General features: G+C 39.9%; 1 protein-coding gene across 3 annotated transcripts in view; it reads left to right on the top strand.

Annotated features, from left to right (window-relative positions):
- The window catches only part of SCFD2 (sec1 family domain containing 2), a 401,014-nt gene that overhangs the window by 63,738 nt on the left and 323,867 nt on the right, over window positions 1-13,409 (top strand). For all 3 annotated transcript variants that reach the window (XR_006201954.1, XM_042936396.1, XM_042936397.1), the window contains exon 4: window positions 13,100-13,275. Coding sequence is in view for 2 of the 3 variants with exons in the window: in XM_042936396.1 (XP_042792330.1) it covers window positions 13,100-13,275 (176 nt within the window). In the remaining variant the exon portion in view is untranslated. The remainder of the gene's footprint in view (window positions 1-13,099; window positions 13,276-13,409) is intronic.

Raw genomic sequence — 13,409 nt, forward strand, 5'->3', positions numbered from 1 at the left:
TTTTGAATCACTACTTTATTTCAGGTGCCCTAACAGAGTTTTACATAATTTGTTTCATGTAATCCTTTCAATAATCTTACGAATTTGATACTTTTTATTTTACTCCCATTTCACAGGCAAGGAACGCCGAGACCCAAAAAGATGCAGTTTCTTTTCCAGGATTACTGTGCCCGTTGTTGATTTGCTGTCTCTCAGATGTAAACTCACCCCTCCGCTCTGTAACGCTAACGAAGGCAGGGACTCTGCAGACCTCGTTCTGCTCTTCCCGCTGGCTCCCTGCTAGAGAGAGACAGCAAAGCCAGAGGGGATGTCCCTCTGGTCCCTTCCTCTCTGCTTCCTGTGGATTTTCCTGCTGCTTGTCAGGGTCATGCCAGCTCGACTTCACCCCTGCACCGGCAGGGTCTTCCTGTGGTAGCAGCCGAGTCTACTCTGCAGTTCTGCCATCATGTGCAGAAGCAGCTTTATGAGCCCGGGTGCCATTTAGGAGCCTGGGCGCTCCTCCGAGGTGCCAGTCCAGTCGGGGAGAGCCCCGTTCTCAGAGGACTGAGTTTTACTGCAGAGGGTCCTGGTTTCTAAGTTTTGATAATTCCAACCTCTTCCCTTTGTTCCCTCTGCCCAGTAGTGGTATCTCCTTCCAACAATTGCTATGACCATGATACCTTGGAGATTGTATAGTATTGTATTGTATTTTAGAGAGCACGAGTTGGGGAGAGGGGCAGAGGGAGAGAGAGAGAGAGACAGAGAGAGACAGGCCGGGTGGTGGTGGTAGAGAATCTCAAGCAGGCAGAAGCAGGGCTCGATCCTATAACACTGGGCTCATGACCTGAGATGAAATCAGGAATCAAACACTCAACTGACTGAGCCACCCCGGTGCCCGAGTTCTCTTTTTATCCTTTCAGTTACACAGTTAACAATTTGTATGTTAAATTTTCTCTGTTCAGATAACTGCTCTGTTTTCTGCCTTTCTGGGCCCGGACTTATATACTTTTACAGCAAGTAATCCAGGATACAAGCCTGGGTCTGTTGACTTCTGTATCAGGCCTCTTGTGAGATAGAGGACTCAAACTACTGAGGACAGGAGGAGAGCGAGAGGGGAGCGAGAGGGGAGTGGGAAGAGAGCGGGAGGGGAGCGGCTACCAAGCTACAAACACAGAGACGAGTGTGTGGTTCCTGTGCTTAAAACCCTTTGCTTCAAGATAGTGTTCAGACTCCTTACCATGCAGATTATAAAATTCTTCTGCCTTCTGGCTGGATGCTTCCCCCATCATTTCCCATTGCCTTGCCTCCCTTCTCCCCATATTCCAGCAGGAACCTCTGCAGAGCCAGGTCTTTCTTAGCTTTGCCTGAAATATTCTCCTTTGATTGTCCCTGCAGATCCATTTCACACTTCTGTACCGTGCTTCTGGGGGGCTTACCATTTTGGACTGCCTCAGCAGCCTTTCCTGTCCTCTACCTCGCATGTGGAGTCACGGGCGGGAGTTTGAGCGGGTGAGAGGACAGTGTGGTTGAGGTGAGGGTCGCTTATGTCCCTTTACTCTTCCCTCATTGGTTTCCTTGATATTCTTGATCTTCCTTAGCCTGCGTTCTTGCCTTATTTCTCCTGTTCGAGGGTGCCGTCCTTCCTGCCAGGAGCTTGACTAATAGAACCACTCACCTTCCAGTGCACGTGTGTGCGTGCACACGCGCGCACACAGAGTCTCTTTCTTGTCAAAGTCCATCTTATTTTTCATGATCTAATACAGAAGTCACTTGCTCTGCAAAACCATATTTAATCTCCTTCTGCTCTTCTTCCTAAACCCTTCCTTGGCAGGCTGAATTGATTTCCGTGGCTTCTGAGGACCCACAGCTCTTTTTCTTGTTGCACTTACCACAGTGCGTTGCAGTTAGATGTATGGATCTGAAACCTTTGTAGGGAGTGTCCGTGTCATATTCTTCCCTGGCTCTTGAGCTTGGCACATAGCCGGTGGCTTAGGACTTGTGAATGGATTGCTTAATGAGTGTGGATGAGTAACAGAGGGGCAATGACTATTTCTGTCTTCACTTACATGAATTGGTATTTCTTTTTTTCTTTAAGTATTTATTTATTTTTGAGAGAGAGCAAGCATACATGAGAGGGAGAGGGGCAGGGGCGGGGGGACAAAGGATCCAAAGTCGGTTCAGCACTGACAGCAGAGAGCCCGATGTAGGGCTTGAACTCATGAACTGTGAGATCATGACCTGAGCTGAAGTCGGATGCTTAACTGACTGAGCCACCCAGGCGCATCTGCATGAATGTTTCTATTTGTAGATTTCCTTTCTGATAGTTCTTGTTGCTCTTGATGTCTGTGTGCATCTAATCATGTCTTCTTCCTCGGGTTCTTTTCCCTTTGTCACTCTGCTCTTCTGATTATCTTCCTCTTTCTGGTAGTTGTTTTGTGCCTTCTGTTCCTTACGTCTAGTTTCCTAGAAGACTATATATTTTTGTATCCCCTGTTGTACCTTGTACATAGATACTCAGTTAATGATTGCAACTGATCTCAAAGCCTTACCCTACTTCTTTCCCCTTCCCCACCCAAACTGAAACACCCATTCAGTCTCCTGGCTTTTAAAATTCTCATCCAACACTTTTTCCATCATCTCTCTCATCCCCTTCCATCCTCTCTAACACACAACATCTTATATCCCTGTCAGTACTGTTTTTGTTCATATTGTTATTGCAGCAGTTACTAGCAAACCCTGACTAGTTGGACCTGAGAACTCTTATCTATGCTTCTTGGTATTCTCCACACCAAACCAAGACCTTGAACTTACTCTATACCCAATAAATGTTCATGAAATTAATAAGTACATTTTTAAAATTTTTCAAAAATGTTTATTTATTTTTGAGAGACAGAGACAGAGTGTGAGTGAGGGAGGAGCAGAGAGAGAGGGAGACACAGAATCTGAAGCAGGCTCCAGGCTCTGAGCTGTCAGCACAGAGCTTGACATGGGGCTTGAACTCACAAACAGTGAGATCATGACCTGAGCCAAAGCCAGATGCTTACCCGACTGAGCCACCCAGGTGCCCCTTAATAAGTACATTTTTGAATTAATTCTGTTAGTTCAGTTGATGTTTATTATGTATTTATTTAATGGATTGCTTTTTCTATCACTCTCTTGTGGAGTCCAGGAGTGACATTGATTTAGAACATTGGTTCTCAAACTTTTGGTCTCAGGAAGTCCTTTACATTCATTTTAAAAAATTTATTTAATTTTTAGTTAACATATAATGCTATATTAGTTTTAGGAGTGGATTCTGAGAGTAACATTGATTAGAGCATTAGTTCTCAAAACTTTTGGTCTCAGAACCACTTTAAATTCTTAAAAATTGTCTAGGACCCCACAAGCTTTTGTTTATGTGGATTATATCTGTTGTCTCTTTGAAAGGAGAAAACATTGCATTAGAAATTCAAGCAGGGGGGCGCCTGGGTGGCTCAGTCGGTTAAGCATCCGACTTCGGCTCAGGTCATGATCTCACAGTCTGTGGGTTCAAGCCCCGCATCGGGCTCTGTGCTGACAGCTCAGAGCCTGGAGCCTGCTTCCGATTCTGTGTCTCCCTCTCTCTCTGTCCCTCCCCTGCTCATGCTCTGTCTCTCTCTGTCGCAAAAATAAAATAAAAAACATTAAAAAATTAAAAAAAAAATTTAAGAAATTCAAGCAGGGACGACTTTTTAAAATATTTATTTATTAATATAAAAATATGATAAACCTATTATATGTAAACATGAGTCACATTTTTATGAGAAATAACTGTTTTCTAAAACAAAATAATGTAGAGTAGCACTGCTTTACATTTTTGCATACCTGTGAGGTCTGGTTTAATGGAAGACAGCTGCATTCTCATATTTGCTTCTTCAGTTAACCTGTTATGATATGATATTTTGGATGAAATGTTTAAAAATAAAATGGCCTTACACAGATACATAGTTGGAAAAAGGAGGACTATTTTAATACCTTTTAAGAAAATTGAAGATATTCTTCTTTGACGCCAACTTTACAAGAGGCAGTTTCTTAGATTTAATGACATTGTGGAATATGATACCAGATCATGGAATTTTCCATCCTGTTACATTTAAACCCATAGATCTCTCTTGTACATTAAATGGATCTGTTACACATGCATTATTTTATACCACATACAACTTGGAAAATATTTGTTCTCTAAATTATGCATAACTTCCAGATATTGACACATATTACATAATATAAAAAACATACTTGTTGATATCCCCACGGATATCATTAGAAAATGTTTAATTATTTGGAGTGTAGAGATATAGGGGCAGATGCAAGTATTCCAGAATTGTAATTTTCATATGAAAACTTGACCTTTGTCATTGACAAGACAACTGTCATTTTCCTTGGAGTGACAGGCTCACTTCACTCATTTTTTGGGAAAATGTACAAAGAACCAGAGTTTCTCAGTTGTTTCCTCCATAAGAATTATGTGGCGTGAAAACAGTGTCAACTCAAGTAATCACAGCAGTGCTTTTCCTCCAGTCATTCACTGTGTTACAGTTGGTACGAGAAGTGCTTGTCGTATATTTCCCATTTCTTTACACAGGATATTGATGTTTTCTTGAGGGTTGAGATTTGATACAAGTGACCTCTAGTTTTCTCGTGACCATTCTGAAGTGAGACTGACCACTTGTGTATTTTGGCACCACTGCCTGTGTTGGTGCTAAGGCCCCAGCACTTTTACCTACCATTGTTTTTGTACCATGTGTAAACACTGCACAGTAACAAAACAAAGAGCATCTTAGTATTATTATTAAAATAACTGACTTTTTCGGCTACCCGATAGTGTCTCAGGGACCCAGAGGTCTGTGGAACACCTTTGATAACCATAATATGAAAAAATTCCATATTTCCTGGGGTACAAGATTGGCACAGTTTTCTAGAGATCAGTGGAATCATAGCTGGGTGTCAAAATACAAGGAAAGAAAGCTCATTGAAATTTTTTTCTAGATATTATCCAGATCTACAGGTAATAGACAATCATGTTTATTCATTTAAAAGATATTTGTTATCTGCTCATATTATATATTAAGTCTTTGTAGGGAATAAGAAATGTATAAAATATTGTTTTGTCGGGGCACCTGGGTGGCTCAGTCGGTTGAGCGTCCGACTTTGGCACAGGTCATGATCTCACGGTTTGTGAGTTCGAGCCCCATGTTGGGCTCTGTGCAGGCAGCACAGAGCCTGGAGCCTGTTTCAAATTCTGTGTCTCCCTCTCTCTCTGCTCCTCCCTCGCTCATGCTGTGTCTCTCTCTCTCCTTCAAAAAATAAATAAAAAAAACATTAAAAAATTTTTAAAAATACTGTTTTGTCTTCAAATAAGTCATTTAACTTTTCTGAGTCTGTTTTTCTGTCTGCAAGATGGGGGGTTAGCAGATTATCTGCTTATCTGATAATTAGATGATTTATATGAAACATAGCATTTATGAAATTCAAAGTATTCTGTCAAAGAAGGGCATATGATGGAATTATTTATTGTCTCCTGGGCATGTAAGACACATTATAAACATAATGACCAATGGTTATGTAACTGCATATGAAGAGTATTCTACCCAATGTAGAGGTGGAATTATTCTGTCTGAAGGATTTGTTCCCTGATCATTTCAGTTGGAAAATGTGTGGCTAGAGTAATGGTTTTCAGAAGCAAAAGTTGAGATTTGGGATTTAGTTACCTAGTGATTATCTCGAAGCCTAAGTAGTAAATTTCTAAAGGAAATAAAAGGTTGACCAACTAGAGAGAGAAGGTAGAATAGTTGAGAAGGGTGGAGGGCAGAACCCTAAACAATACCTCAGTTTAAGGGTACGAAGCAAATAGAGAATCTTAGAGAAATGGACAGAAAGTTTTCATTGAATTAAAAATAATGCCTGAAAGCTTTTAGGTCATTAAACAAATGCTTCCCTATTACACCTCATGTAACTTGATTTGCCTCTGTTTCTCGGTGTCCCTCATTTGCAAAATGGGAATCTGAATTTTTAGTGTCCCTTCTTCAAGCATCTGCCCTCTGGCCCTATATTTTTAACTTGAATTGGTGCATCTTTTTTCTCTTCTTTTTCCTTCCTCTGCCTCTTTGTCTTCTTCCTCCTTCTCTTCCTCTTCTTCCTTATTTTTATGTTTTCTTCACATAAGGGATCCTCAACAAGAGAATAAGGGCCAGGAGTTTAAAAACCCGAGAATGATATGATGAGAAGGCTCATGGCTACAAGATGGGAGTTTCTTTCCATAGAGGCTTCCCTGAGAGCAGAAATTCCTTTCCAAGTGGGGGTAGACCCACCAAGGAAATGCTCCTTCCCTGGCGGCCTAGAATACTGCCCTCTAGAAAACAGGGGTAGTCTATCTGTTCCCTTCCATGCTTTCTGCTGAGTTTATAAATGTTGATGCAGTGTTTAAGTTAGCCTCAGGAAGGCTGCATTTCCAAGGAAAACCAAACCATAAATGTTTCTGGTGGTTTTATATTTCACTGTTTTGTGTAACTTTTGGGGAAAGCTGTTTATTTCCTATTTGTGACCCCTGGTCCCACAGCAGTTATGCTTTATTCCACACCATCTTGAAAACATATCTTGCAATAAAATTCTAAATTTTGGAATGATTTGATTAAATTGATTTGCCTAATTAAAATGCTCTTTTCACATTAGTTTCTTACTCTATCTTTGTAGTGCCATAGAGCTCAAAATTTGTGTTAACAAGAAACATACGCGATCTAAAGGATAGCCCAGGAAACCTTCAGTATATATAGTGTGATAAAAATGGACATCAATTTCCAGCTGGACTTTATCCAGGTTTCACTATACAGATGGCTGTATATACTGCCCTTCAGATCCTTACGGGAGAAGATTTATAATGTCTTCCCTTTCCCTTCTTTAATAACTTGTTTCAGCGTCTAATGGTCATCACGATCGTGAAGTTTGTTTCTCATTTCTGACTAATCTCTCCACCTGGATGCTGACCATATTTCTTTGCCCTTTGACCTCAACAGAGGTGGGAACCTGGCAGTTATTTTTACTCTTCTGTTTCTTTATCCCTTGAAAGTCAATGCTTCATCCATTGTATAAATCAGTGAGAGTGATAAACTCAAATTTCCCAGACAAAAACACATATCTGTTTATTTTACCTGAGGCATACGTGATTTTATTTCAGAATTAAGAGGCTATTTAAAAAGTAATACTAGCACCTGCTTCTCGAAAATTCAAATCATAATGTACATGAACTAAAAAGTGAAGGTACACCCTCCCTCCCCACTATTGTGCTCTTCAACATAATCTTTGTTCCTAAATTACTTTCTTGCTTTCCAAGCCTTTTTCTATGTAACATGGGTAAGAAAGTAAGTAAATAAATATGAAAAATATTATGAGAAAAATAAAATAAAGAAGCATACTAATCATATGACAATATAGTTTCCCTTGTGATTCTTTTCCCTCATTCTTTAAAAAAAGTTTTTTTTTTAACGTTTATTTACTTTTGAGAGACAGAGAGTGAGCAGAGGAGGAGCAGAGAGAGAGAGAGAGGGAGACACAGAATCTAAAGCAGGCTCCAGGCTCTGGCTGTCAGCACAGAGTCTGAAGCAGGGCTCCAACCCATGAACGGCAAGATCATGACCTGAGCCGAGGTCAGACGCTTAACCAACTGAGCCACCCAAGCACCCCTCTTTTCTCTCATTCTTATTAGTGTTTTGGCTAAAATACCAGAAGGAAACTTAGTCATACAGTTGTGCCTTATTTTATTTTATTTTTTTTAATTTTTTTTTTTTTTGAGACAGAGAGAGCATGAACGGGGCAGGGGCAAAGAGAGAGGGAGACACAGAATTGGAAGCAGGCTCCAGGCTCTGAGCCATCAGCCCAGAGCCCGACGCGGGGCTCGAACTCACGGACCGCGAGATCGTGACCTGAGCTGAAGTCAGACGCTTAACCGACTAAGCCACCCAGGCGCCCCAGTTGTGCCTTATTTTAAACATTACATGTACACTTTAAAAATTATGTAAAATTGTTAAAATTTTAATTAAAAAAATTTTAATGTTTATTTTTTATTTTATTTTTGAGAGAGAGAGAGAAAGAGAGTGAGTGGGCAGGAGTAGGGGAGGGGCAGAGAGAGGGAGACACAGAATCTGAAGCAGGCTTCAGGCTCTGAGCTGTCAGCCCAGGCAGAGCCCAGCGCGGGGCTTGAACTTGTGAACTGTGAGATCATGACCTGAGCTGAAGATGGACGCTTAATCAACGAGCCACCAATGGACGCTTGAGCCACACAGGAGCCCCAATTAAATTGTTAAATTTAAAATGTGTGAAGATATTGCTACACCTAGAAAAGTGTTTCAACGAAAGCTAAATATACACCCACCCAGCAAACACATGGGCATATAGCCAGTAGAAATGAATGCTTACATCCACCAGTGAGTGCTTATGTCTAACATGTGTTAGAATGTTCATAGCATCATTATTTATAATGGCTCCAAACTGTAAAATATAAGCAGAATAGATGAAAAAGCAATCAAAGCAGAATAGATGAAAAAAAAAAAAAAAACCCAGTACAATCATTTAGAGCAATAAAGCACATTTAAAAAAAAAAAAAGATCGAGATTCTGGATAATGTTGAACAAAAGCTAGACACAAAAGAGTACATATGTGTAATTTCATTTATATGAAGTTCAAAAGCAGTTAAAAAAAAAGATCTGTGCTGGTAGAGGCAGAAGTAATGGTCTACCTTTGTGGGATTACTGACTGGATAGGTATACAAAGGAATCTTCTAGAGTGTTGAACATATTCCATACCTTGATCTGAGTGGTGGTTACATGGTAGATATATACGTAAATATCAATTGAACTGTACACTTAATATTTGTATGCTTTACTTTATGTTATATCCTCATTTTCCACCTGTTTTACCTGATGCTCCCGAGCCTGGAGTTGCTGGTGTCTTCTAGGGAGGTGGCTCCCTCTTTGTTGCCCTACCTTTTCATGGCAAAGCCTTTTATGGGTGGCTGAGGTTAGGAGGTTTATTTTTATGGTTTGTTTTGCTCCATCATTTAGTATACTTCCAACCCTCTTTTACCTTCCAGGAATTTATATTTTAGCTAAAATTTTTTTAATATGATAAACATGACAATAGTATAAAAATAGATAAAAATGACTATATATATATATATATATTTATAAAGTTGGAGTTCACTTACAGTTATCATTACTTGAATATTCTCATTTCTGCTGTTTCTCAGTTATAACTAAGTACAGTTATGTCTCCCAGTGGAAAATTTCATTCAGGTTATCTTCTGATTTATATGGATTTATAGCAATATCTTTTTCATAACTAAGGGAATTTGGGTATGAGCTTTCTCTTGGGGTGATGAGAATGCTAAGTGTATAGTGGTGATGGCTGTACAATTCTGCCAAGAACTGCTGAATTGTATATTTTAAGGGTGAATTGTATGGTACGTATCCAAACAAAATTTAGCCAAAGGTTAAACATAAGTCACGAAACTCCCCTAAAATGTAGAAAGAACAGGACATTGAAAAGTTGGTAGAAAAGATAAAAGATATAGAGAACCAATCTAGGAGGTCTAAGAACGATATTTGAAGTTTCAGAAAGAAAGAGACAGCAGAGTATAAGAAATTAGCAAAGGAAGAATGAGACTTTCCCAGATGTGAAGAAAGTCAAACTGAATAGGCCTCCTGAGAAGAAAGTGGAAAGAATAAAAGACTTCTAAACTAGACATAATCACTGTGAGTTCTTAGAGTACAAGAGAATAAGAGCCTGGGGGCCCCCAAATGGAAAAAAAGAATCTCACCTACAAAGGGACAGGAATGAGATTGGCACACATTCTTTATTAGCAACCATGAAAACCAGGATGTAGTGAACAGCACATTATTGGCAACCTAGAATTGCAGACCCAGACAAACTATTATGAAACTCTGAGGGCAAGAAAATGCCTTTTCAGGGACACAAAAACTCTGCTTTCTTCAAAGTTTCCTTTCTGAGGAAGTTACTTGAGGATGTCCAGCAAAACAAGGCAGTATACCAAGAAAGAAAAATCAAGGATTTAATGAAACAGTTCCAACAGAGGAGAGCAATAAAAGCAGTTCCAGGCTGCTGGCTGTGCAGAAAGGCCTAGAAAACAGTCTGCCCATGTTGGAATGGGACCATGAAGGGTTTGACAGTATTGAGGAAGGAAAAAACCGCACAGACTCCAAAGGTAAGAGAGTGTATTTGAGGTTAGAAAACGTTAAAGCTTCGGTGAAGGCAGATAATACCTTATCAGAACAGAGAGAGACAGAGAGAGAGAGGAAGGAAGGAAGGAAGGAAGGAAGGAAGGAAGGAAGGGAGAAAGGGAGGGAGGGAGGGAGGGGAAAAGGAAGAATGGAAGAAAAAAATATGCCATAGAGCATTTTAGGAGCAGAGTATTATATGCATAAGGAAATGTAATCATAGCACTTAATTTGGCTCTGTCAGTAGTAGTTATATAGTTTATAATGATGTAAGCACTATCGATTGATTTTGAACTTTTCTAATGAAACCATAGAAAGAGCACATAAGACTGTGTTATGGCTACAGAAAAAAATATAAATGCCTGTCATCGTGACAAGGTACAAATATAAGTATTGGTGATTTGAAAGATGAAAAGGGGAAATAAGTAAAGGGAAGTGTAAGGGGGGGGTTGACTAATGTCCTCTTTTTAGAACATGGAAAGCTGGAGGCTACCATCTGCAGTTGACAGAACAAAAAAGAAAGTTTTAGTATATAATGTAGGTTACAAAAATAACCAACAGATGGGGGCAAAATGTTTGAAATCTTTTGTCTGCATATAGACTATCTTACAGTCTCTTTGTTGTGTGTTTCTATCCCTTTTTATTTTTTTCTGGCATTCTGATGGAGTAAGGAAGGGATATAAACCTATTTGTTCAGTCTACTCTCTGAGCCTTTTGTATGTTATTTACAAATCTCCTAAAGCATCTTTCACGCACAAGATTCAGGCTGTCTTGTGTTAACTGTTGAATTTTTCTCTGATGGTCCTGCCTACTGACCTATGGTTTCATTTTAGTAGAGCTGTTACCTTTATGTATTGTTGTGGGTGTTTTTGCTATAATGTGTATACATTCCTGGAAAAGTTGTTTTGCAGAATCACATACTAGGAATCAGGATTCATGATAAAAAAAAATACCATTAGCAGAGGCCCATTCAAAAGTCTTTGCAAATTAATAATCCGAGCACTGACAAAACCAGTAGGAATCTTGATAAAATACTAGCATAGATAAAAAAGGTATGCTAAATTTCTATACAAAGGGAAATGTTACAGCATATACAGGACTCTATGTGAACCAGAGAGTTGAAGGTAGCTTACTGGAAGGGGATGTAAAGAGGAGGAGAGGCTGTTTAGTTGTGCCGAAGATTAGGAGAACAGGAAGCACTTCCAAGGCAGGGGCACATGGCCAGGCAGAGCCCAGAGAAGGAGCTGGAAATGCGTGCGCACTGGGTATCATGGTTTGTTTCGTCTTATGGCTTGCAGCGTTCAGCTCCTGCTATTAGGTGGCACAAAATGTTTTTTTAAAAATTTTTTTTTCAACGTTTTTATTTATTTTTGGGACAGAGAGAGACAGAGCATGAACGGGGGAGGGGCAGAGAGAGAGGGAGACACAGAATCAGAAACAGGCTCCAGGCTCCGAGCCATCAGCCCAGAGCCTGACGCGGGGCTCGAACTCACGGACCGCGAGATCATGACCTGGCTGAAGTCGGACGCTTAACCGACTGCGCCACCCAGGCGCCCCACAAAATGTTAAAATAATGAGAAAAAATGACAAATGAACAGATGTGACTTTTGTGTAATACTGAAATTATTCCGTTTGCCAATTGTGTGTGAACAATTAAGTTTTAGCAGGACATACTGTATCTAAATATTTTAATGTACTGTGCCTTTATTATACTAGAAAAATGACTGAAGAAGAGGGAAATGTTATGCTGATTTCTGGGAACGCAAGACTTAAAACACAAAAGTTTGTTTATTCAAATTTCACACACTGGGTTTTCACGAAAATGATGAATAAAAAAACATGCAATGACAGTATTATTATTTCTCATACCAAGAGGTTTTTAAAAAATTTACTAGTAATATGCTGTTTTAGACAAAATTTCTGATGGTAGTTGCTTTCTACCATTAAGACACAGTTCTATGATTAAATCAAGCCCAGCACTGACAGAATAAGATGTGCAGGAAAGATTTACCAGACTTGCATCTAAGTTCGGCCCCATTGCCGCCTTCTTGTCCAGTGGAGAGAATCTGGTGTTCAGGAGTTTCATCCACAGTACCGATGAATGGCAGGAATGCAGTCTGAGACCCTGGAGAATGTTAAAACACTTGAAGGACTGCTATAGGCAAAAGTTGGAGCTAGAGGCTCTGAAGGAGTGAATCTTCAACAGGCATTTTGTTTCGTTTTTCTTACAATCTCTAGTCCTTTATGAGATGGGGCTCTGGGTCTAGGTCAAGGCAACCACCCTAGTAAAAATGATGCCAAACATTTTCTTCTGATGCCTTGTCTTCCAGGTTTGTTTGTTTGTTTGTTTGTTTGTTGCCACTCCAGTTCTCCATAGGTTTTTATTTCATGTAACAGCCAGCTTTTATCTTCATGAATATTGTCATGAACCCACTGATACCAGTGATAAGGTTTTAGCTCCAGTCATAACAGATTTCTCCTCCGACTTTCTGTACACACGTGCACCATTAGAAATTTTGCCTTTTTGCTTCTTCGATTGTTATGTCCTCAGTCTTGGAGAGGCACCCTATTTTGAGCTCACCAATACTTACTGGTGTAACTTTATCTGAGAACTTATTTATGGGGCATTGTAGAATTACAGGATAAACTCTACTAGCAATATGGCCTTGGCCAGATGGCTTAACATCTGCGTCTTTACTTGTGCAATGTAGGTAATAGTTTCAAATTTGCTGTTGTCACCATGTTGTTTTAAGAATCACAAAGGCTTAGGAAAGCTCGCCGTCAACTCTGAAGTTCTGCCCAGTGCAAGGCAGTAGTATTACTGATGACATTCTTCTCATGATTTCACCATTGATAAATTATTGTTTCTCCAGGGAGAGTCACTCCAGGGCAGCTCCTGTCCTATATTCATCTGTTCAAGAACAACCTCAAAGCTTTAGTGAGTCACTGCGGGCTCCTACAGCTTGGGCTGGCCACAGTTCAAACTCTGAAACACCCACAGACTGCCAAATGGGACAACTTTCTGGCTTTTGAAAGACTCCTTCTCCAGGTATGTTGCTATGGGAGTTTCTTGGGATATTAATAGTTAAAATGTTCACTTCTGGGGAAAAACTTGGATTTTTATTGTAGTCTTAATAATAAGTCATATTGTTGACATATGCTCTATATCATATTCTCTAAGAA

This window comes from Panthera leo, chromosome B1 (assembly GCF_018350215.1).
Source record: "Panthera leo isolate Ple1 chromosome B1, P.leo_Ple1_pat1.1, whole genome shotgun sequence".
Classification (NCBI taxonomy): Eukaryota; Metazoa; Chordata; class Mammalia; order Carnivora; family Felidae; genus Panthera; species Panthera leo.